Source organism: Hippocampus bargibanti, linkage group LG08, assembly GCF_051943395.1.
Source record: "Hippocampus bargibanti isolate YZ-2025 linkage group LG08, ASM5194339v1, whole genome shotgun sequence".
Taxonomy (NCBI): domain Eukaryota; kingdom Metazoa; phylum Chordata; class Actinopteri; order Syngnathiformes; family Syngnathidae; genus Hippocampus; species Hippocampus bargibanti.
The window spans coordinates 3824023-3848914 of NC_142741.1; the positions used below are offsets into that span (position 1 = coordinate 3824023).

The 24892-nt window shown below is 40.0% G+C and overlaps 2 protein-coding genes across 4 annotated transcripts in view; both read right to left on the reverse strand.

Moving 5' to 3' along the window:
* LOC148894347 (mitogen-activated protein kinase kinase kinase kinase 4-like) overlaps nt 1–3490 on the reverse strand; it is a 46780-nt gene extending 43290 nt beyond the window's left edge. Inside the window, exons 1-2 of one of the 3 annotated variants that reach the window (XM_089002575.1) lie at nt 3211–3490; nt 2881–2946 (exon numbers count right to left, since the gene is read on the reverse strand). In XM_089002575.1, the coding sequence (XP_088858701.1) occupies nt 2881–2946; nt 3211–3267 (123 nt within the window). In that variant the 5' untranslated portion in view covers nt 3268–3490. The remainder of the gene's footprint in view (nt 1–2880; nt 2947–3210) is intronic. The other 2 variants (XM_089002574.1, XM_089002576.1) reach the window with 2 other exon arrangements.
* A 2075-nt stretch (nt 3491–5565) lies between these two features.
* On the reverse strand, nt 5566–24498 carry lonrf2 (LON peptidase N-terminal domain and ring finger 2). Its single transcript, XM_089002428.1, has 12 exons — nt 23138–24498; nt 17875–17993; nt 16154–16276; nt 15903–16058; nt 14832–14994; nt 13704–13803; nt 13510–13624; nt 11228–11349; nt 10971–11157; nt 9294–9428; nt 9041–9190; nt 5566–7843 (listed from the first exon to the last, which is right to left on the reverse strand). Exons 1-12 carry the CDS (start codon nt 23838–23840, stop codon nt 7685–7687), a joined length of 2232 nt encoding a protein of 743 aa, XP_088858554.1. The 5' UTR covers nt 23841–24498; the 3' UTR covers nt 5566–7684.
* Between the last annotated feature and the right edge of the window lie 394 nt (nt 24499–24892).

The following is a 24892-nucleotide window of genomic DNA, read 5'->3' on the forward strand; positions in this document are numbered from 1 at the left end:
CCAGTGAACGCATTGGACAGAGATTTCACCGCATATAGCTATATTTTACGTTTTAAGACTCGCGTTGAATATTCCGGAAGTCTTGTTTTTGAGTTGGTGACGAGTCCTCATCGTACGTCACTGAAGGAACGCCCCTGACCGAGAAAGCGACACACAATGTGTTTTGGGTATTTTTTTTCATCTGAAAACACTGTTGATGGCGAAATTAGAAGGAAAACACATAAATAACACGATGGTGAATCATTGTGTGTTGCACCAAGACTACTATTTGATACTACGTAGTTGACACAAATTCCCAGCAAACAAATCAGCCCATTTCCAATGGAGCTTGGTTGCCATATTGTGCATTTTCTGGGATGCTGCATTGCAGTCCTTTCGGCTCGAATTGATGCGCAAGTACTTCTTTAATCGATTGCAAACATGTATGCTTTCATCTTTAGAACTATTTGAATCATATTCATAACTGGATGAGTCACAAGAAAGTATCTTCTCAGAGTCTGAACTCTCTGAAGCCATTGTTTTGATTCTGGAGCAAGGCAGTTTGTGAAGGAGTATTCTGGCGTGACGTCACGAACAAGGGGGCGGGACTTTCTGAATCTCCCCAGTTCCGAGCTCATTTTATGGCAGTTTTGGGACATTTTAAGTCATTTTTATTGGTGTTTTGCATTTGACTAAAAATATCAGCCTGCATGTTTTGGGTATTTTAGATGCTATAAAACGTTTTTCTGATGTCAGTTAGGAAACCAAAAAATGGTGTCGGTTGTCCTTTAAAGTTAACTGTAGAATCGAAATAAACAATGCAGCCATTTTGTAACATCGCTGCGTGACAGCGGAAACATAAACGTGATGAAAATATTCAAATAAATATACTTAATGTGGATGTGTTTCCGTGGTGCGAGGGGGTGGAAAGGGGCCTCTTATTTTGACAGAAATGAGGAAGTCAACATCCTTACATTGACCTTATCTGCTTGTAAACTAGCGGGTGTACATTAGCAGAGCGGGAAGATGCGTCGCCACGGAAACCAAATGACTTCCGCCTGAAGTTTCTCGAGCATGACAGCACAGATCTGGCAGGAAGCCGGTAGAGTCTGCCCGGTGACAGGCAGAAGAGGCCCGCATCCCATTGGAGCCGGGGGGCCAATACCACGGCAGGAAAGATGGTCATGTGACTAGCCAGGACCAGCCCAGTCAAGGAAGATCAAAACAAACGCTAACAAGAATGAGGCCCCGGGTTACACAACTCACATGAGCTCCACGGCTACAAAGTGGGACTCTGTGTTGCCATGGCTACCATGGGGGGGAGGGGATTTAGATGTTAGAAGTTATGTAGAGTTGTTTGTGCACCTAGCATGACTAAAATTAGCACACAAGCACAAGCATATAGCTATGAAAGTGCTAATTCTATGATGTTCAAAGAATGGCTAAGCCCATCGGAGTGTTAGCCTCGTTCGCTAACCAGAGTACACTTCCGTAAAACATTCATCCCATAGCAAATTATTCTGCTGTTAAGCCTCGATAATGCTAAAAGCAAAGCTAATGCTAACTGGAAAAGAACCCTAGAAAACATTCAGATAAGGTACATAAATAGCCTGTTTTACTGAAGGGCGACAAACAACGACTAACCATCCTAAGCAATAAGTTGCTAGCATTAGCCTTGCTTTCATAGACAATCCGCACTACAACCCCCCCACCCGCTCCCCGAATTGACAGGCGGCAGATGGCCACCTTTACAGTCGCTCACATGTATAATACACACACGCCAGCTTAGACAGACGAACAACTGTCACTATGGAGTCCGACTAGACAAGAAGAGGCCTTAATATTGGGTCGGGGGTTGTAATCAGCCATGATGGGGTGGAGTATCATGGGGTGGGGGTTAAATCCATTTCTGAGCAGTCCCACACACAGCTCAGACAGAATCTGACTGCCCGAGATGTCTCAAAAACACAAATTAAGAACATTTACAACCTAACAATGAATGCAGGCCAACTCCAGAATATAACATCGGAGGCTAACATAACAGCTAACATTAGCACGAACGTAGAAGCCAAAATTGAGAGCTAAAGGGAGAGTTTTGTTATAACGGTGAATCGTTTCAATATAGCAACTCTGCATTGTGATAAATTGCTTAGCAAAATATCACAATATTAAGCATTACGCTGCAATTCCCATACGCAATTGCTGCGACCATGAGGCAAAATATCATGATGATATTATCAAACGGTCATTATGTGATACTGTACCTGCAAAAATGTTTTACAATTACACACAGAGCGACTACGAGTGTTGAAGGCTTCGGGTAAATCCACTTCCTGTTTGCTGCTATTATATTGAAAGGTCATGGAAGATAAGAGCAAAAAAAAAAAAAAAGGTACCGGCAGCACCTTTGTTGTACAGGTCGGTCGTGGCTTAGCTTCCTGTGTGGCGAAAAGGTCACAACCGATGCCATCAAGAGTCCAAATTGAATAGCCGGAACAAGCTAGCTTGGCATGTATCCACGGGAGTTGACCACTTTGTATTTTTTTATCACGCAGCTAATAACTTGAGTTGAGGCACTTCAATTACATAAAAATAAAGCATGGCGCTATCTATTGACATTATGTCGACAACCTCGCAGGAAAAAAATTGAGTCTTATTTCACCCTATTGACTATATATGTGATAACTGTTAGGCCATATTGAAAACGGGGCGGGGATGAATTTGCTGAATGCAATCAAAGGACACAGCGTCCAGGTCTAATGCATATACACCACTCATGCTTATGTCACCGTCAAGGGGGATGAAATCTCGTAACTCAGTGCAAATGGAGGTCGTGAACGCCATATCTAACTGGGGGTGGATGAAAGACTCGCGTGGAAGCGCACGCAAACACACACTAACCTTATATACTTGTCCATAGGTGCCATTTCCCACCACTTCCACCAGCTCGAAAATCCCAGCGGGATCCTATATGAGGAAACAAACGCCCAGTGATGAATTAATGGAGCGGTATTTGGGCAAAGGGTGTGTTTGATACCAAGGCCGCCGGCGCCCGTTCAGACTTGGCGTTTCACACACATAGACACAGAAACATACACACGCATATAGAGGAACGGCGAGGATTACACAAAGAGGAGGCTAGCTACAATCTCGTTGACAAACACCGTTTATTCGTTTAATTACAAAAAGATGATTCAGGGGATTCAACGTGTTTAGAATATTCACACTTACCCGCAAGGATGCCAAGTCGATGTCCACCAGGCTTTTAGCCGGAGAGTCGTTCGCCATTTTTAAAGTGGGAGAAAAAAAGCCAGACGAAAACGAACGAAATGGCCTTTTTTTACTTTGTTGTAGTTAAATATCCTTCACGCCGACTATGAACGTCTCATCGTCGATTCTTGTTCTTATTTGGTTAAATCCTCGCCATACGCGGTTCTCCTCTCGTTCTCGATGACTCCTCTTCGGGCCTGCTACATTCCGACTGGGGAGAGCAGAGTGGAGTACATTCAAAGAGTCTCTCTGCCGGTCCGCATCCTCTTGGTTGGCCCGCCCACTCTTGTTTGATCGGGAAGGACCCGGATGTTTGTTACATATGTAGCTAGCTAGCTAGATAATAATAACAATAAGACACTGGCTTGTGCCCCCTTGTGGCTACCTTAGCCAGCTATGTAATAATAATAATAATAATAATAATAATAATAATAATAATAATAATAATAATAATAATAAATTTTATTTCTAAGCGCCTTTAAAAACTCTCAATGACATTTTTTGTTCGGGTGAGCAACGGCAGCCATTCGCGCCAGCGTTCACTCTACCCGGAAGTAATTTAAAGTTATTTGCAAGACATGTTAAACCGACAGCGAATTAAATGCACAATACGAGACAATTGGCGCTGCCACTTTGTCATAGTCTCAACAAGCATCCGAAAATGTATTCCACATTATTAGTGCTCTACATTATTAGCTAATATTGTATTAGATAATTAACCAGTTAAGACATCAAAATTTACTAAACTAACAGAATATATTTTGGTTATTTTCTTTGCTTTCGGTGTGCATGATAATTTGTTATTTTACATTCAATAATGTAACAGAACACAGTGTTGTTTATCCAGCAAGCTTTTTTTTCTTTTCTTTTATATGTATTTGCATCTGTCTTTCATGCTTTGGCTCGTATCCAGCTGGTTGTGCTCATTGTTTGTTTATCTATTTGGATGAATGTACGTACTTCTGTTAGCTAGATAGCTAGCTAGCTCGATAGATCGATAGAGAGAATATTTAGTGGTAAATCAGTTACATACCAGGGTTGTTGGTACAAATCAAGATGTACGTATCTTTGTAAATCAGTGCAAAAGCTGTTTGGTGTTTTGCCTAGAATACCGATTATATCAAAAATGCTCTGAAATTTTATAGTAATCATAAAACTAATCAATGTAATTATAGAGATGAATTTAGTAATATTTTATACGTGTAATTACATGTATTGTATAAAGAAAATAATGAAAAAAGTGAGTGAATCACACACTCATGCACGCGTTACGTGACAACACCGACACCTTGCGGTCATAGGGTGCAGGTGCTCATAGGTTGGCGGAAACTCGAGCTGGCAATCTGATATTTGGTCATGTCTACCATGATAAGTAAGACCCACAAAAAAAGAGTTTGAAGTAGTCATACACGAACATACACACATGGTGTCCTTCAAAAAAAAATCACCACTTTTAATGGTAACATCAAATGTGGGAGACATTTTTTCTGAGGAGAGGACTCACCATACAAAGCTCTCTTGATGGTGGTGCTGAACAAACACGGGAAGTCAGCCATTTCGATTTACAGTGGCCATTTTAGGATTATTTTTGCCGATTTGTGCGAATCGTCTTAAAGGACAACCGACGGACAAGTTGTGTCCATAATTTGTAAAATCGCTTCTACTGAGCGTATTTTACAAAGATTCCACCGCATATTGCTATATTTTACGTTTTAAGACTCGCGCTGAATATTCAGGAAGTCTTGTTTTCGAGTTGGTGACGATTCCAGACGTGACGTCAGGAATCGTCATTTCCAACGGAGCTTGCGCGCCATTTTGTGCATTTTCCGGGACGCTACATTGGAGTCCAGACGGCTCGAATTGATACGGAAGGACTTTTTTAATCGATTACAAACATTTATGCTTTACTCTTCAGAACTATTTGAATCATATTCATAACTGGATGAGTAACAAGAAAACATCTTCTCCAAATCTGAACTCTCTGAAGCCATTGTTTTGATGCTAGAGCAAGGCAAGACGTCCTCGCGTGACGTCACGAACAAGGGGGCGGGACCTTCTGAAAACTCGCCATTTCCGGGGTCATTTTGAAGTAGTTTTGGGACACTAACTCATTTTTATTGGTGTTTTGCATTTGACTAAAAATATGAGCCTGCGTGTTTTGGGTATTTTAGATGCTATAAAACGTTTTTTTCTGATGTTAGGAAACAAAAAAATGGTGTCGGTTGCCCTTTAAAAGATAATTTCTTAGAACAATTTGTTCTTCCAAAACAAGGCAAGTTGGATTCCTATACATAGAAAAAAAACAGAAAACTCAGATGATTTAGTATCATTTATTGGCAATAAAAAATAAGTACAAGATCTCTCTTTACAAATAATCGCAGGGAAATGCAGCATGTTGTAAATCCTGCCCATGATAGAGACAGAGAGATCACAAACATTTGGAAGGATAAAATAAAATAAAAGAAGCGCATTTACGGTACATTTAGCCTTTTTTCACCGGAAACATTCGCTCTAGTCATTTAAAACCACTTTCTTTCTTCGTTTTTTTTTTTCTTCTTCACATTTTTAGTTTTAAATAAGCCACAATTTTCATGTTCACGCATTAGACAGACAACAAGAGTGCAAACTAACACGTTTTTCCAAGTGCTTTTTGAGTTTAAAAAAATGCTGCTATCGACATTCAGGAAGTCCATCACAAATGCCTCACATGCGCGTGGTGAGAAAAGTGTGTAAATGTACCGCACAAGCAAAAGAAAAAAAGGCCTCTGTGTTAAATCAACACTGAACAACTCACATTCTAGCACTGCAACACCAGAGAAAAGAGAAAGGGGGCGCCAAAATGCTGATATGCAATGTGCCAAGCGCGGAAGATTATGTACATTCGAGTTTTTTTCTTCTTCTTTATTTTTTGGTCTGTACAGTCAACATGAAATTGAATTCGATGTTTATATAGCTACAGAGTTGTGACATAAACGGGCTGAGGTTCGCCAGGCTAGTTTGCCAACTAAACGGGTTGCGCTCAAAGCAAAAACAAAATATTTCAACCAGAAGATCAAATTTGTTTGGTTTTGTGTTAAGTAACGCAGTAGCTACTTACAAATACAGTGATACCTTGGCTTACAAATTTAATTGGTTCCCAGACAGAGTGTGTAAGGCGAAAAGTGTGTATCCCAAAAATTAATTTCCCTTAGGAAACCATTAAAATGAGAATAATCCGTTCCCAGGGCCCCATAAAACATAATTTTCTACTTTCTAATCCTTAAAACTACACAAAATATACCTTATTTTATGTATGATAAATGTGCGATGGTATAATAATTAAAGAAATAAACTGTACTGTTTAATAAAATCGTTTTATTTACCTTTGTGACGGTCGTTGATGGCTTGATGGAATGGAGTGACCGGTTTCATCAGCATTAAACGCATTAAGATGAGGAACGTAGCCTTCTTCTTTCACCATCTTGAGTTATGATCCTTTGCAGGTGCTTTCTCTGCGATAATTTTACCTAGTTCCTCATCAATTGTGTTCTGTTTAGCTGGGTTGATAGCTTTCTACATCAATTGTACAGATGGCTTGTGCGGGTTATTTGTGGTGCCTGATTGACGGGATATTTTAACCTTGCAGTCTACACTCTGCCTTTGAACTATTAAAGTTGAAATGAGTCCAAATTTCACAGTTTTCTATCAATTTTCTCACTCTGTCGTCTGCCTGTCTCTTTAATGTTTAAACCACCTCCCCTCACTGCTGCGTTCTTGACCAATCACGTGGCTTTAACCGACGACTGGGGGCACTGAAGAGAGGACCAAAACAAGCCGGCTGCCATTTTCTTGTTCGGAGAACGGGCTCCTTTGCGAACGACACATCACTCATTGTGGCAGCTCCGTGTGTATCCCGAAAAATAGTTCATATGCCAAGGTAAACTTTTCATAAATTTAACGTTCGTAAACCGAAAAGTTCGTAAGCCAAGGGGTTCGTAAACCGAGGTATCACAAAATGTTGGTCAATTGAATGGATTGACGCTTCCTCAAGACAGCGTGGCAGAGTAAGCTAGTGCGCTAGCGCTAACTAAATGGGCTGTGATAAGAATTGTATCAAGGCCTTTTTTTGGGGGCGTGGTGGTGGGGGAGGGGCGACAAAAAAAGGTTTCTTCCACAGTCATACCAAAATTGTCTAGTTATGTTCCCCAGATTGGTTCGCTTGCCCCATTTTCTGTCAAAACGGGGTGAAGTCAGTCGAAGCCTAACTTGGAGGCAATAGCGGTCGGCCATTTTTGTTTTCCATCATTGAAATGAAATCAAAAGAAGCTGCGGCGACGGCGATTAAGCATACAAAGAATGGAAAGGACAATAACACGAAAAGTGACTCGATTGAGTGGACTATGCGCAAACGTTGCAGAGGGTCTGGGGAAGGGCGGGGCATCGGAGAGTCCCGTGGTCACCGCGGCCTCTTGCGCATGACAAAGATGAGTACCTTCCGGATAGCCAGCAGTCGGTCTTTCAAAGCGCTCATGGATAAAATGGTGAGCTGGGCCCGGTTCTCCAACGGCAAGACGGCCAGAAGCCACCAGCACCACGCCGGGCCGCTGCCGCTTGACTGCGCACAGACGACAAACAGCACATTGAGCCGCCTAAACTGGTTTGAGCTTCAAATGACTTCTACTGAGCGTATTTTACAAAGATTCCACCGCATATAGCTATATTTTACGTTTTAAGACTCGCGCTTAATATTCAGGAAGTCTTGTTTTTGAGTTGGTGACGAGTCCGTACGTGACGTCACTGAAGGAACGCCCCTGACGGTAAAAAAAGGACACATTGTAGCAGTCCTTCCATCACGTCAATGTATTTTGCTGGATTTGTTTGGTCTGAAAACCTCATGTTGCACCAAAAAGTCGCCAGAAGAGGGTAACCAAGCTACATGGAAGGAATTTATTAACCTGTGGAAACGGGCTGACTAATTGCCTACATGGCTTTGTCGCCATGTTCTGCCTCCCTTGGGTGCGACATTTGCCACCCCTTGATGCCTCAAAATGACACGGAATAAATTCTTTAATCGATTGCAAACATGTATGCTTTCCTCTTCAGAACTATTTGAATCATATTCATCATGTGTAACAAAAAGCATATTCTCCGAATCTGAAGTCACTGTTTGGATTCTCCAGCAATGCAAGACGTCTTGGCGTGACGTCACGAACTGGGGGCGGGACTTTCTGAAAATGCCCAATTCGCAGCTCAATTTTTTGCAGATTTTGGACACTTTAAGTCAGGGGTGTCAAGGTCATTTTTTTGCCGCGGGCCACATTGTAGTTATGGTTTCCTCTCGAGGGCCGTTATGAATTTGGGGAAGCCATTAGAATGTTTAAATCCCTTCAAATATTACATATAGAGCACACAGCAAATTAATGAATAACTCGTTTTCAAATCTGAAGTCAAGAATAATGACTTTTATTGTGGTTGACATCCAAAAATATGACATTTTGGCTCAGATTTTAGCAATCATCATGGAATTTAACAAGTTTGATTTGCTTTCGCGGGCCGAAAAAAATGATGTGGCGGGCCGGATTTGGCCCGCGGGCCTTGACTTTGACACCTGTGCTTTAAGTCATTTTTATTGGTGTTTTGCATTTGACTAAAAATATCGTACTGCGTGTTTTGGGTATTTTAGATGCTATCAAACGTTTTTCTGATGTCAGTTAAGAAATAAAAAAAGTGACGTCGGTTGTCCTTTAAGTCTATATTAAAGATTGCATTACTTTCATCAAACTGAATTTACAATCTCTGGCACTCTTCTCACCTGAGGGTCGGGGTCTTTGCTGGGCAAGTGTCCAAAGTGACTAACGATTTGCGTTTTCATGTTGTCTTTGAGCGACGTGAACCAGTTGCTGGCTTGATCGTAGACGGCGTCGTGCAGTTTGAGCAGCTCCGCCAGCTCCTCGCCTTCCACCTGGAACGTACGTCGCAACGTTTGGAGTCCATAAAGGCGTAGATCTTTTATTTTTATTTTTTTTAATAAGGTCACTGGATGATGATCGGGACGCAGGCTTTACCTTTTTGTCTTCCAGGTACTCGATTTTAGCGGTGTGGTAGCCATCTCTCTGGCCGTGACTTAAGACTTTGAAGCGAGACACACCGATGGTCTCGACCACTGAGCGTCCATCGGGGAAAAACTTGACATCTTGGACCTGGAAAGACAAAACCCAATGATTTTTTAAATTATTATTAATAAAATATATATAATAACAATAATAATAATCATCATCGTCATAATAATAACATATTAACGATAATAATAGCAATAATAATACCAATAACAATAATAATAGCAATAACAACAATAATAATCATATTAAACATAATCATAACAATCATAATGATAATAATACAATTTGGGGCAAAAACATTCATTTATTTGAATTATAAATCATGGGGGAATTATGCGGGTTAAAAATTTAATTTATAAAAATCGCTAAATATTATTCTCTGGTTTACAAACTATTGTTGATAATTAGTTAATATTTATAAAATATAAAATGAATTATAAAATGAGTTTTTAACATTTCAAAAGTATTTTGCAATTGTTTTAATTATTATAAAAAAATAATAATAATAATAATAACAGTACAAATAACATAATAAATGATAATAATAGCAATAATAATAATAATAATAATACCAATAACAATAATAATAGCAATAAGAATAATAATAATCCATTTCATTTCGAAGCGCCTTTCAAAACTCTCAAGGTCACTTTACAGTTACAGCATCAGTGTCTCTGTGGGTGAGCAGCGGCAGCCACGCGCGCCAGCGTTCACTCAACTCGGAAGTAACTCAAAAGGATAGAAAGCTAGCTAGCTAATAGATAGCGAGACAAATAATAGATAGCCAGCTAGATAGCTAATATGTTTTTCCGTGGGTGAGAAGCGGCAGCCACACGCGCCAGCGTTCACTCAACCCGGAAGTAACTCAAAAGGATAGAAAGCTAGCTAGCTAATAGATAGCTAGACAGCTAATAAATAGCTAGCTAGATAGCTAATGTTTTTTTCTGTGGGTGAGCAGCAGCGGCAGCCACACGCGCCAGCGTTCACTCAACCCGGAAGTAACTCAAAAGGATAGAAAGCTAGCTAGATAATAGATAGCGAGACAAATAATAGATAGCCAGCTAGATAGCTAATATGATAGCTAGACAGCTAATAAATAGCTAGCTAGATAGCTAATGTTTTTTCTGTGGGTGAGCAGCAGCGGCAGCCACACGCGCAAGCGTTCACTCAACCCGGAAGTTTTTCCGTGGGTGAGAAGCGGCAGCCACGCGCGCCAGCGTTCACTCAACCCGGAAGTAACTCAAAAGGATAGAAAGCTAGCTAGCTAATAGATAGCTAGACAGCTAATAAATAGCTAGCTAGATAGCTAATGTTTTTTCTGTGGGTGAGCAGCAGCGGCAGCCACACGCGCCAGCGTTCACTCAACCCGGAAGTAACTCAAAAAGATAGAAAGCTAGAATAACACCAATACTAAAACTAATAATAATAATGATGATAATAATAATAATAATAATAATAATAATAATAATAATAATAATAATAATAATAATAATTCTGATTGAATTCTAAATGACTTTGAATCAGGACTTTTTTTTTTAAACTGACACATTGAATCTGTTGACTTTTTACGAACCAATTTGGGGGCAAATGACGGTGATCAATCTTAGGGGAGGCGAGCCTCACCTCCAGCATGCATCCGTAGTCGGCGAAGCCTTTAAGTTCGTCGGCGATGCACATGCCAAACTGCTTGGTGCCCGTCTCCATGGAGCGGCGGATCATGAGGCGGTAACGCGGCTCGAACACGTGAAGCGGACACGGGATGGTGGGGAAGGCCATGGTGCAAACGAAAATGGGCACTTCCTGGTTCAGGCTGCAGCGGGACAATTTGGAATGTGAGTGGCACGGCTCGTGATTGCGACGGCAGCGGGCGAAAAACTCACTTGGAGAGCTCCTTCATCTCCTCCTCGTGGATCTTCTTTCTCTCTGCCAGCTCGCTGGATAAGTAGCGCTGAAGCACCGCTTCCATCAGTAGCGTCTTGTTGTAGCCTCGCGTTGACAAAAACTGATGCGGGCAGGGGGACAAAAAAATATTCAGTACTGTATATAAGTGCTTGTAATTAAAAAGCCGATAAAGCACTGGTCAGACCTCTGGCAATGTTTTTCCCTTCCACAAGGGAGCAACATTTGCCTTTTGTCCACGTTAGCGCTTTATTCCAGCTTCAGCTGTTGTTTCAGCACTACATAAATCTATATGCATGTATTGGATTGTATTTTGTACAGCCGCCCCCATTTCAAGCTCAGATGACTCCAGCTCCATCTAACTTAGGAATTACTGAATTTTCTACTGTAAGGTGCACCTAGTAAAGTGACCTTGAGTTTTGAAGGGCGCTTAGAAATTAAATGTATTATTATTATTATTATTAGAGCTGTCTATCTGGCTGGCTAGCTGTTGGCTATCTATTAGCTATTGATTAGCTAGCTGGCTGTAAGCTGTCTAGCTATCTTTTACCTATTTATTAGCTGTCCATTAGCTAGCTAGCTAGCTTTTTATCTATTTGAGTTACTTCAAGGTTGAGTGAACGCTGCCGCATGTGGCTGCCGCGGCTCACCCATAGTAAAACTTTTTCCTGTGACTAAAGTGACCTTGAGAGTTTTGAAACGCGCTTAGAAATTAAGATTATTATTATTAGTTGTATTATTATTATTATTATTATTATTATTATTATTAGAGCTGTCTAGCTGGCTGGCTGTTAGCTGGCTCGCTGTTGGCTATCTATTAGCTATTTATTAGCTATTCATTAGCTAGCCAGCTGTCGGCTATCTGGCTATCTTTTACCTATTTATTAGCTATCCATTATCTAGCTAGCTAGCTTTCTATCTATTTGAGTTATTTCGGGGTTGAGTGAACGCTGGCGCATGTGGCTGCCGCGGCTCACCCATAGTAAAACTTTTTCCTGTGACTAAAGTGACCTTGAGAGTTTTGAAACGCGCTTAGAAATTAAGATTATTATTATTATTATTATTATTATTATTATTATTATTATTAGTTGTATTATTATTATTATTATTATTATTATGATTAGAGCTGTCTAGCTGGCTGGCTATCTATTAGCTATTTATTAGCTATTCATTAGCTAGCCAGCTAGCTATTAGCTGGCTAGCTGTCGGCTATCTGGCTATCTTTTACCTATTTATTAGCTATCCATTATCTAGCTAGCTAGCTTTCTATCTATTTGAGTTATTTTGGGGTTGAGTGAACTCTGGCGCATGTGGCTGCCGCGGCTCACCCATAGTAAAACTTTTTCCTGTGACTAAAGTGACCTTGAGAGTTTTGAAACGCGCCTAGAAATGAAGATTATTATTATTAGTTGTATTATTATTATTATTATTATTATTATTAGAGCTGTCTAGCTGGCTGGCTGTTAGCTGGCTCGCTGTTGGCTATCTATTAGCTATTTATTCGCTATTCATTTGCTAGCCAGCTAGCTATTAGCTGGCTAGCTGTCGGCTATCTGGCTATCTTTTACCTATTTATTAGCTATCCATTATCTAGCTAGCTAGCTTTCTATCTATTTGAGTTATTTCGGGGTTGAGTGAACGCTGGCGCATGTGGCTGCCGCGGCTCACCCATAGTAAAACTTTTTCCTGTGACTAAAGTGACCTTGAGTTTTGAAACGCGCTTAGAAATGAAGATTATATTATTGTTATTATTATTATTATTAGTTGTAGTATTATTATTATAGCTGTCTAGCTGGCTGGCTATCTATTAGCTATTTATTACTTATCCATTAGCTAGCTGGCTAGCTATTAGCTGGCTGGCTGGCTAGCTGGCTAGCTGCTGGCTATCTATTACCTATTTGTTAGCTATACACTAGCTAGCTTTCTATCTATTTGAGTTACTTCGGGGTTGAGTGAACACTGGCGCATGTGGCTGCCGCTGCTCAAACACAGAAAAAAATTTATCCTGTGACTGTAAAGTGACCTTGAGAGTTTTGAAAAGCGCTTAAAAATGAAATGGATTATTATTCTTGGCATATAGAGAGAAAAATGGCAGCCAACCTGTCTTTTCAGGCATGCGTGGCTGGCTTCTTTCGATTTTTGACACTTTATTTTGTGGGTCTGCTCGTGACAGTTACACCAACGAATTTGTATGAAGCCGGATTTTGAGAAAAATGTTTTTTTTCCACTCTGGAAGCCGTAAAAAAAAATGAGCGCTTGTCACCTCTGAGAGATTCTCCTTGCACAGAGGGCAGTTGGGGTTATGGTCCAGGCAGCGCTCCAGACACTTGAGACAGAAGGTATGACCGCAGGGCGTGGCCACCGGCTCGTAGAACAGCCTGGAATGCGACGACGGCCATGGCGACGTTTAAGAGATAAATTCCTCCTCCATCGAGTCAAGTGACTCCGCCCACTCACCTCATGCAGAGCGAACACTCCAGGTCGCCGCTGTCCAACAGGTCGGCGGGGATCACTCTCTCCCCGGATGCCGGCGCCATCTTGATGCTGCTCGACTCGTCTGCGCAAGGAAAACGGCAATTTTTAATATTCGCAGCTACTTTTCCGTTGAGGATGGCAATATGGCGCCGACTCCATTTTTTTTTTTAACCCAGCTCGCTGAAAATGTGGGAAACCGCGTACCTTGGCTTACGAACTTAATTTGGTTCCCAGACAGAGTGTGTAAGGCGAAAAGTGTGTATCCCAAAAATTAATTTCCCACAGGAAACCATTAAAATGAGAATAATCCGTTCCCAGGTCTCCATAAAACATAATTTTCTACTTTTCTAAGCCTTAAAACTACACAAAATATACCTGATTTTATGTATAATAAATGTGCTATGGTATTATAATTCAAGAAATAAAATGTACAGTATAATAAAGTGGTTTTATTTACCTTTGTGGTGGTTGATGGCGTGATGGAATGGAGTGACCAGTTTCATCAGCATTAAAACTTGATGAAGAACGTAACCATCTTGAGGAATGATCCCTTGTTGGTCCTTTCTCTGTGATAATTTTACCTTGTTCCTCATCAATTGTGTTCTGTTTAGCTGGGTTGATAGCTTTTTGCATCAAGTGTACAGATGGCTCGTAGGGGTTATTTGTGGAGCCTGATTGATGGGAAATATTAACCTTGCAGTCTACACTCTGCCTTTGAACTATCAAAGTTGAAACGAGCCCAAATTTTCACAGTTTTCTATCAATTTTGTCACTCTCTCTCTCTGTCATCTGCCTGTCTCTTTAATGTTTAAACCACCTCCCCTCACTGCTGCGTTCTTGACCAATCACGTGGCTTTAACCGACGACTGGGGGCGGGGAATAGAGGGCCAAAACAAGCCGGCTGCCATTTTCTTGTTCGGAGAATTTCGACACACCGAAAAATACTTTGTATGCCAAGGAGAAATGTTCATAAATTTAACGTTCGTAAACTAAAAAGTTCATCAGCCATGGGGTTTGTAAACTGAGGTATCACTGTATTCATTTAATTTTAAGATATGCTCCGCTCCCATTTTTCCCCCAGATGTCAACATACTCATGTGAAGTTCTTACCCAATTTGAGAAGCTTGGAGGGAGGTGTGAAGAAGCCGTCATCACTCTGCTTCCTCTTAAGACCAGTGGGTGGCGCTGATACAGAAGACAGGACGTCTGCCAGGCTCTTGCCCGTGGTGCCACTTGCCTCGGCGACTGGAGCCTTCACGCTCGTATCAGATTCCTGTACAGGGAAAAAGACCATAAATAAACAACAACAACAAAAAAAAAACCAAATAAACAAACAAATAAATGTAGGGTAATTTATGGGTTCTGAATAAGTAAAAAATAAACAAATGAATAAGTTGTTAAATGTGTAGATAAATAAATAAATAAACAAATAGATAAATAAATAAATACATAAATAAATAAATAGGTAGATAAATGGGTAGATAAATAAAAATAAACATGCACATGAATAAATAAATAAATAGTGGGTAATATGTCAGTTCGGAATCAGTAAAAAATAAACAAACAAATAAATAAATAGGTGTATAAATAGGTAGATAATAAATGAATAAACATGTACATGAATAAATTAAACAAATAAATAAATGGGCGGATAAATGGGTAAATAGATAAACAAACATACACAGAAATAAATAAAAATAAACTGATAAATAATTACTTGGTAATGTATCGGTTAGGAATCAGTAAAAATAAATAAATAAATAAAATAATAATAAATAAATAATAAAAATTTCAATACATTTTGAAATAAAAAAAAAAAACAAATTTAAACTACATTTATTTTCTGGTTAATTTAAATGTAAAATTTGACATTTAAAATTTTAAATTGAAATAAAAAAATACTTATAAGTGGGAAGCTAAAGTAACCTTGAGAGTTTTGAATGGCACCTATCAATGAAATGTATTATTACAAATAAACAAATATGAAAACAAATAAAAATAAATAAACACATTAATAAACAAATATCAGGAATTTATCCAAATTAGTAAAAATAAATACAAATAGGTGGATATATATATATATATATATATATATTTTTTTTTTTATGCCACTTCAAATGGAAGCTCAAATATAGTTTCTATTATTATTATTATTATTATTATTATTATTATTATTTTTACCTGCGAGGACGAACCAGGCTTCTGCTCGAGGGGCCGGAGGGTCCTCAGTAGGGCGGGGGGCTTGATCGGACGTGAAGCCACCCCACCCTGGAGTGGGTGCAGAGGCGTGGGGATGTCTTGGTTCTCAAACACCGAGGAGAAGAGCTCGGCGAGGACCTGCGTTCCAAGACAAAGACTTTGAGTATGCTTAGCGTGGCGATGGATAAAATAAAATAAAAATCTCAAATTAAATTGATTGACGGCGAGTTTACCTTCTGAGCCTCCAGTCTGACTTTGGTCCAGTTGGGTTTGAGAGCCACACACAGGAAGTACTCCTGCAGGGCTTCATCGTTACGCGATGCTTGGCTTAGCGCGGTGGCCTTCAGGTAGTGAGCCTAGAAACACAAAGGACGTGTTACAGAAGACCATATATGTTTTTATTTAATTACTTAATTCACTGCCAGACGATGTGCAAAAAAAATGTGTCCACTCCAGTGCCAGGGTTTTTGTCATTATCACTCAAATTGCAGGAGCCACAGAATATTGACTTTTACGACAACAAAAACATTCAATTCAGTGTTAAAAACCTTTGCCTCTCTTCTTTCATCATAAAAAAAATGTTAATTCTTAAGTTACATATATGGGTCTGGAGTTATCTGGGCTCGAAATGGGGGCGGCTGTACAAAATGCAATACAATCCACACATATTGGTTTATACAGTGATACCTTGGCTTACGGACTGAATTGGTTCCCAGACAGAGTGTGTTCGGCGAAAAGTGTGTATCCCAAAAAATAATTTCCCATAGGAAACCATTAAAGTGAGAATAATCCGTTCCCAGGTCCCCATAAAACACAATTTTCTAAGCCTTAAAAGTACACAAAATATACCCTATATTATGTATAATAAATGTGCTATGCGTCTGTCTAAGCTCTCAGTCGTAATTTGTACAGAAGAAACCTTCTCATCGATAAATGTGCTATGGTATTATAATTAAAGAAATAAACTGTACGGGATAATAAAGTCGTTTTATTTACCTTTGTGATGGTCCTTGATGACTTGATGGCATGGAGTGACCGGTTTCATCAGCATTAAAAACTTGATGAGGAACGTGGCCTTCTTCTTTCACCGTTTTGAGAAATGATCCCTTGTAGGTGATTTCTCTGCCATAATTTTATCTAGTTCCTCATCAATTGTGTTCTGTTTAGCTGGGTTGATAGCTTTTTGCATCAAGTGTACAGATGGCTTGTGCGGGTTGTTTGTGGAGCCTGATTGATGGGATATTTTAACCTTGCAGTCTACAATCTATTTTTGAACTATCAAAGTTGAAAGGAGTCCAAATTTCACAGTTTTCGATCCATTTTCTCACTTTCCCTCTCTGCCGTCTGCCTGTCTCTTTAATGTTTAAACCACCTCCCGTCACTGCTGCGTTCTTGACCAATCACGTGGCTTTAACCAAAGACTGGTGGCGGGGAATAGAGGACAAAAACAAGTGGGCTACCATTTTCTTGTTAGGAGAACAGGCTCGTTCGCCAATGACAAATAACTTATTGTGGCGCTCTGTGTGTATCCCGAAAAACAGTTCGTATGCCAAGGTAAAATTTTCAGAAATGTAACGGTTGTAAACCAAAAAGTTTGTAAGCCAAGGGGTTCGTAAACCAAGGTATCACTGTATAGCGCTTTAACAACAGTGGAAGCTGTAAAAAAGTGCTAACATGGAAAAAAGGGAAATTCTACCCCCTTGTGGAAGGGAACAAAAACATTGCCAGAGGTCATAACCAGCGCTTTATCAGCACTCAAGCATGGAAAAAAAAAACAAATAAATGTGGGTATGGCGCTCTATGTCATATTTTCAATTCCTGAATAAATTTGTGAATGGTAGAGAATGAGTTAAAGAATCCCTTCACAGAAAAACTTCTCATCTAATCAGATCCAAAATGGCCCTCGACGCTTTCACACTAAAACTCGTATTCCGTCCATCCGTGTCTCCCTCACCTTTGGCCAAAGAGGTTTGATCTGACACAAGCTGCTGGCGTCATGCACCGCCCGGCTCACGTTGTTCATCTCCACGTGCAGTTCAACCCGTTGGCAGAGTAGGCGGCCCGTAGATGGCGCTGCAACCGAAAAAAACACACAAAAGAGAAGCACGCACGCGGGTCAAGTGACTGCACGCAAGTAGGCCAGCTGGCGCTTGGAACGTGACATAAGGGACACGTGGACAGCAGGGGAGAAAAAAAAGAAGAGCCTAACAGGAGAGCGATTGACAAGCGTTTTTTTTATTTTATTTTTTTTTAGTCAAGTCCCATAATAATTATTTCAGTGTTCAAAGATTCTTGGAATTTAAAATAATACAATAAATGGTTTTAATTAGTCGAAAAGGTGAGGTTATTTCCTTTTTTTTGCAGACTGAAGACATGTTACGTTTTGGATTTTGCTGCTGTGAAATGTAATCCAATCCAATCATTATATAAATACAGTAAAGTCTCGTTATATCGATATCGGATATATCGATAGTCCCGGTTATATCGATACTATTTCTATGCACTCACGGAGAAAATTACATTCAAACAGGGTTGGATATATCGATAGTCCCGGTTATATCGATATTTTTTCGGACTCCCTTGAATATCGATATAACAAGACTTTACTGTAGTTTAGAATTACAAGTCAAGAATGACGCCTGTTGAAATCACTGTTACTTACCGTATTTATTAGAGTATAACGCGCACACGTGTAAAACGCGCACCCCTAATTTTCAATTAAAAATCAGTATAAAATGTATTATTATTATTATTATTATTATTATGATCAGAGCATTGTCATCAAATGGTGAGTATAGTTTTTGATTTTTTGAAAGTTGCTGTGCTAATGACCATTTTGTGTTTGGGAGCATTTTACTGAGCAAGTTGCTTGTTCTGTAGCCACAAAGGGACATAAGTCTTCTTGTGCCGGTCCCAAGCCCGGCTCAGGTAGGGCATCCGACATAAAAGCTTGGCCAAAACAAACATGCGGATCAAACCTCTAAAAATGGAGGACACTGATTTGCTGTGCTGACCCCTTGAAGGGAAAACCGAAAGGAAAAGAAGAAGATGAAATGTATGAATGACAACAAATTGGCGTAATGTGAGTGTGATTTTGGGAAGAAAAAAAAAAAAAAACCGAATAATTCGCACTAGGAAGGACAGTAAAAACAACCAGGCAATGAGGTAGGGAGCAAGGTTTAGCTTTTGTCAGCCGGTGCCTGTCATAAAAGTGATTATTTATCCACGTGTGAGAAATTTGAAGCACGTGGGGCCAAGCTGCAAAACATACGTGAATAAATAAAAAGATAAATAAATAAAACAAAGTGGCGGGTCATTTTCCGGTTCTGAATCTGTAAAACAAATAAATAAGCGGATAAATGGGTGGATTAATGAATAACCATCGACATTAATAATAAATAAATACAAAAAAAATAAAAAATAAATAATAAATAAAACTAAGTGGCAGGTAGTTTTTCGGTTCTGAAGCTGTAAAAAAAACAAACAAATAAATAGGCGGCTAAATGGGTTGATACATAAATAACCATCTACATCTATCTGCTATTTTATTATTTAGCATTTTACTGTTTACTGTTTTATTGTTATAACTGTGTTATTGTTTATTTACTGTTACTGTTTTATTGTTGTGTGCTTTGTTTTTATTGTGAAGTGTCCTTGGGTGTTTTGAAAGGCGCTTGAAATTAAATGTATTATTATTATGATTACATAAATCACAGGTGTCAAAGTCAAGGCCCGCGGGCCAAATCCGGCCCGCCACCTCATTTTTTTCGGCCCGCCAAAGCAAATCAAACGTGTTAAATTCCATGATGATTGCTAAAATCTGAGCCAAAATGTCATATTTTTGGATGTCAACCACAATAAAAGTCATTATTCTTGACTTCAGATTTGAAAACGAGTTCTTCATTAATTTGCTGTCTGCTCTATATGTAATATTTGAAGGGATTTAAACATTCTAATGGGTTCCCCAAATTCATAACGGCCCTCGAGAGGAAACCATAACTACAATGTGGCCCGCGGCAAAAAATGACTTTGACACCCCTGACATAAATAAATAAATAAACAAATACATAAAACAAAGTGGCAGATAGTGTTTCGGTTCTGAATCTGTTAAAAAAAACAAAAACAAATAAATAAGCGGATAAATGGGTCGATAAATAAATAACCATCTACATAAATAAATAAAAAATAAATACAAACAAATAAATACATAAATAAACAGATAAATAAATAAAACTAAGTGGCAGGTAGTTTTTCGGTTCTGAATCTGTAAAAAACAAAAACAAATAAATAAGCGGATAAATGGGTGGATAAATAAATAACCATGTACGTAAAAAAATTAAAAGAAATACAAATAAATAAACAAAGAAATAAATACATAAATAAACAAAAATAAATAAAACAAAATGGCACTAAGTTTTTCGGTTCTGAATCTGTAAAAAAACTAATAAATAAGCGGATAAATGGGTGGATAAATAAATAACCATTTACATAAATAAATACATAAAATACAAAGAAATAAACAAACAAATACATACATAAATAAATAAAACAAAGTGGCAGGTAGTTTTTGTAATTTCACAAGTTTGATTTGCTTTTGCGGGCCGAATAAAATGATGCGGCGGGCCAGATTTTGGCCCGCATGCCTTAACTTTGACACCTGTGCGATCGCGGATGGGCTGAAAATCACAGCTGGCAAAATATAGCAAATCTCAAAAAAGAGAAACAAACCAAAAGTAAACATGAGATTTGTTTTTAATTCAGGTGAGAATAATTAGTGACTAAAATGTCATACGCCCAATCCTTCTGTTTCATATTACACCAAGATGACTGCAAATTAACAGAGAGCCTTTTTCTTGTTCAACGATAAGCATTTGGTGGCTCACGTAATGGTAGCATGACTGTTTCGAAATGGCTGCGCGGAGCACGCAGAAGCTTCGCCAACAATCCCGAAATGGGAAACTGCCATTTGAATGAATGAGCGGCAACGTCTGCGAATGGCATCATGAGGCGAGAGTAAAATGACAGGTGTCTGTCATATGTCGCCGCAATTGACGGCCAAGGCCAGCCTGACTGCTTCGTTGCCTTTTGCCAGGCAAACAGTCTCAACAGACAATCAGAAAATCCTGATATCGCTGTATGATCTTTAAAAAAACTGACGCTACAAAAATACAGTGTAAAGTACAGTGATACCTTGGCTTACTAACTTAATTGGTTCCCAGACAGTGTGTAAGGCGAAAAGTGTGTATCCCAAAAAATAATTTGCCATAGTAAACCATGAAAATGAGAATAATCCGTTCCCAAGTCCCCATAAAACATAAATTTCTATTATATAAGCCTTAAAATTACACACAACATACCTTATTTCATGTATAATAAATGTGCTATGGTATTATAATGAAAGAAATCAACTGTACTGTATAATAAAGTCATTTTATTGACCTTTGTAATGGTCGTAGATGGCTTGATCGAATGGAGTGGCCGGTTTCCTTAGCATTCCTTAGCACGGCGCCGCGAGAGTGGCTGCCTTTCCAGCAGCTCATGTATTTTGTTTTTCTACTTTCATTCCTTTCATCACTTTGCTGCTGTGAAATATAAATTTCTCCACTGTGAGACTAATAAAGGCATATCCAATCCAATCCAATTAAACACCTGATGAGGAACGTAACCTTCTTCTTTCACCATCTTGAGGAATGATCCCTTGTAGGTGCTCTTTCTGTGATAATTTTATCTAGTTCCTCATCAATTGTGTCCTGTTTAGCTGGGTTGATAGTTTTTTGCATCAAGTGTACAGATGGCTTGTGCGGGTTGTTTGTGGAGCCTGATTGATGGGATATTTTAACCTTTCAGTCTACACTCTGCCTTTGAACTATCACAGTTGAAACTCTCTCACTGTCGTCTGCCTGTCTCTTTAATGTTTAAACCACCCCTCTCACTGCTGCTTTCTTGAGCAATCACGTGGCTTTAACCGAAGACTGGGGGCGGGGAATAGAGGACAAAAACAGTCAGCTGCCATTTTGTTGTTAGAAGAACGGGTTCGTTCGCGAACGACACATCACTCTTTAAGGCAGCTCCGTGTACGAAAAAAGTTCGTATGCCAAGGTAACATTTTCATAAATGTAACGTTCGTAACGCAAGGGGTTCGTAAACCGAGGTATCACTGTATGAGCAAAAACTGCACCGAAAGAGCTCAAATATTGCCGATCAACTTTTGATGACTGTCCCAAATGTCCAAAATGACTTTCGTCCAATCAGGCCAAGAGAGTCCCGTGTTTTTGTTCAGCTTGTACAAAATGAACTTGAGCAAACCCACGTGTGACTCATGCTCTGCATCACAGCGACGCGGTTACATATCACGTCCAGAACCGTGACCTGAATGTTATTCAATACGCTAGCCCTTATGAAAACATTAAAGTGTTACATATGCTCCGTTTTTTTTTTTGGGGGGGGGAGAGTGAGGAAAGTTAAAAGCGTTTCTGAGGTGCGTAGTCGTATTTAATAAGTGTGACTCTTACCGCAGCAAAACGGAATTTTTGATAATAATAATACATTTAATTTCAAAACTCTCAAGGTCACTTTACAGACACAGGATCATTTTTTTCTGTGGGTGAGCAGCGGCAGCCACATGCGCCAGCGTTCACTCAACCCGGAATAACTCAAATAGATAGAAAGTTAGCTAGCTAATAGTTTAAGGCTTATTCAGTAGAAAATTATGTTTTATGGGGACCTTGGAATGGATTATTCTCATTTTTAATGGTTTCCTACGGGAAATTAATGTTTGGAAGACACACGTTTCGCCTTACACATACTTTTCCGGAACCAATTAAGTTTGATCGGCTGACTTCATTATCATGCATGTTATTTAAATGTCACTGTTGGGAGACGCTTTTAGAAAAACAATGTACCGACTTGTTTTTGTTTTGTATTTTCTGCCATTGAGTGAGGGATGTTGTGAGCCTTCTCTGTGTGAAATGTGATGAAAAATATTTTTTCCTTCAGTTGAGCATTTATTTCAGTTTCTATCATTCTCTTTAAATGGGAAATTAAATTAAATTAAAATTAACTTGACCCGTGTGCTTGTTTGGTAACAATGAGGGTCAATTCATGTAACGTTCTCACGAGCGCCACCAGCTGGTGACACCCTGAAGCGGACCGGGTGAAAGTAGGTCACTTGTTGCAAAGAATAAAACATTTTAAAAGTTTTTTTTTTTATCTCTTACCTAATTCCACCGCCTCGTCGTATTTCTGCAAGGCTTCGGACAAGTTCCGGTTCTGTCGCAGCAGCTCGCCGTCGATCCACAACCGACGTGCTCGGCTCTCGTTCGCGAAGAGTTTGTCCAGCAGGCCGCCGAGCACCACGTCCAGCCGGCGGCCCTTGGGCAGACCGTCCTTCCGGGCCAAAGCTCGCTTGCAATGCACGCAGTCCGTCACCGAGTCGGGCTCCAGGCAACGTCTGCAAAAGGTGTGCCCACACTCCACCGTGGAAGGTTCGTGAAGCAGGCACCGACACAAGCCGCAAGAGAACAAGTCCAGTCTGTCGTTTTCAGCGTTTCCCCATTGGGCGTCCTCTTCTTCTTCCCCGCTGGCAGAGCTCCGGAGGCCCGGTTCCTTCTCTCGGAGACCCCGGGCGATGCTTTCCACCAGTAACGGCAACTCGTCCGGTCGCAGTTTGCCCAAGCTGGCCGCCGAGCAGTACGAGTCCAGCGCTTCGGAGATCCGTCCGGATCGCACTAAGGAGTCGGCCTTGCGTAGGCACAAGCCCCGGTCGGGTTGTTGAAGGTCGGCCAGCTGCGAGCTGTAGATCTCGGCGGCTAAACTAAAGTCCCCGGCGCGGGTAGCCTCCTCCGCCACCTCCAGCATTTCGGGGCAGATGCCCGAGGCGGACGGGTGGGAGAGCGGGTGCAATAGCATCTCAACCTCCATGATTAAATAAAGACTATTTAACTACCCCCTCCCCTCAAAGAAAAAAAAAAAAAAACAAAATACATACGAATTAAACGACGAATCGCAAATCCTTGTCGTCTAACTGAACAGCCAAATGTGATCGTGTTGTCGCCATTGGAATGAAATATAGATTCATTTTGGATTCTTACGTGCCCATTATTATTATTATTATTATCATTAATATTATTCGACACGAGCAAAGCAAGCTGGTGGGGTTTGGTCGATCTTCTTCGACATAAAGGTTGAATTAATATTCGCCTCACTTCGCAATGAAAAAAGAAAAGAACAAGTATGGCGATAAATTAAATAACTATATAGTGAAGCAGATTTACGCGTACATCTTTGGTCCCGCTGCTGTTGTTGTTTTTAAATACGAGAGCTAAGTTAGCTAAAAGGGAGCTAGCGCCGACCTAGCCACTACGATCACACGAACCGAGCGACGTTCCACCAACAAATCCAGACTCTCGAACGACTCAAAAACTACAAAGTCATCAAAAAGATCTCCTTGATAAATAATACAACAAAATAAATACACAAAAAAAATCGCTGTTTTTCTTATCGATTCTCGACATGGAAGTTTAGTCGAACGGCTCAGACGTCGACCGGGGCGAGAATACGTTCGCTGCTAATTTGCTGCTGGATGCAATTTGCCGTGGTCCCATTCGCTTAGACGGATCACGTGACAACCGATGAGCATTCTCATTGGCTGGCCTTACGTCCAATTTATATAACGTGCTTGTGTTGTTGTATAACCTTTCTCTCGCCGTTGTGTGAATCGCAAACACGCAAGGCACACGATTACACATTCATGCATACATATTTATAGATATGTATCACACATCATTTCCACACAAGGTCATAAACGTTTTGGCATTAAATATTTGTGAGGATCACCCCAAATGACGACACGCGACGCTCTCAATGGGCTCGTTTCGTTGTTTTATGTAACCCATTTAGATAAGCAGTGTTACAAGTGCGGTTGCGTTTCTGGAGCATATTGTTACATATGCCTTTTTTTATAATAATTATTA

What these genes read in the sequence shown, in the direction of transcription:
- lonrf2 (XM_089002428.1), bottom strand. Translation starts at nt 23,840, where the DNA reads ATGGAGGTTGAGATGCTATTGCACCCGCTCTCCCACCCGTCCGCCTCG. An exon ending in CGACGAGGCGGTGGAATTAG is followed by an intron (nt 17,994 to 23,137) that starts GTAAGAGATAAA and finishes TTTCGGTTGCAG; the next exon opens with CGCCATCTACGGGCCGCCTA. An exon ending in GAGATGAAGGAGCTCTCCAA is followed by an intron (nt 11,158 to 11,227) that starts GTGAGTTTTTCG and finishes GTCCCGCTGCAG; the next exon opens with CCTGAACCAGGAAGTGCCCA.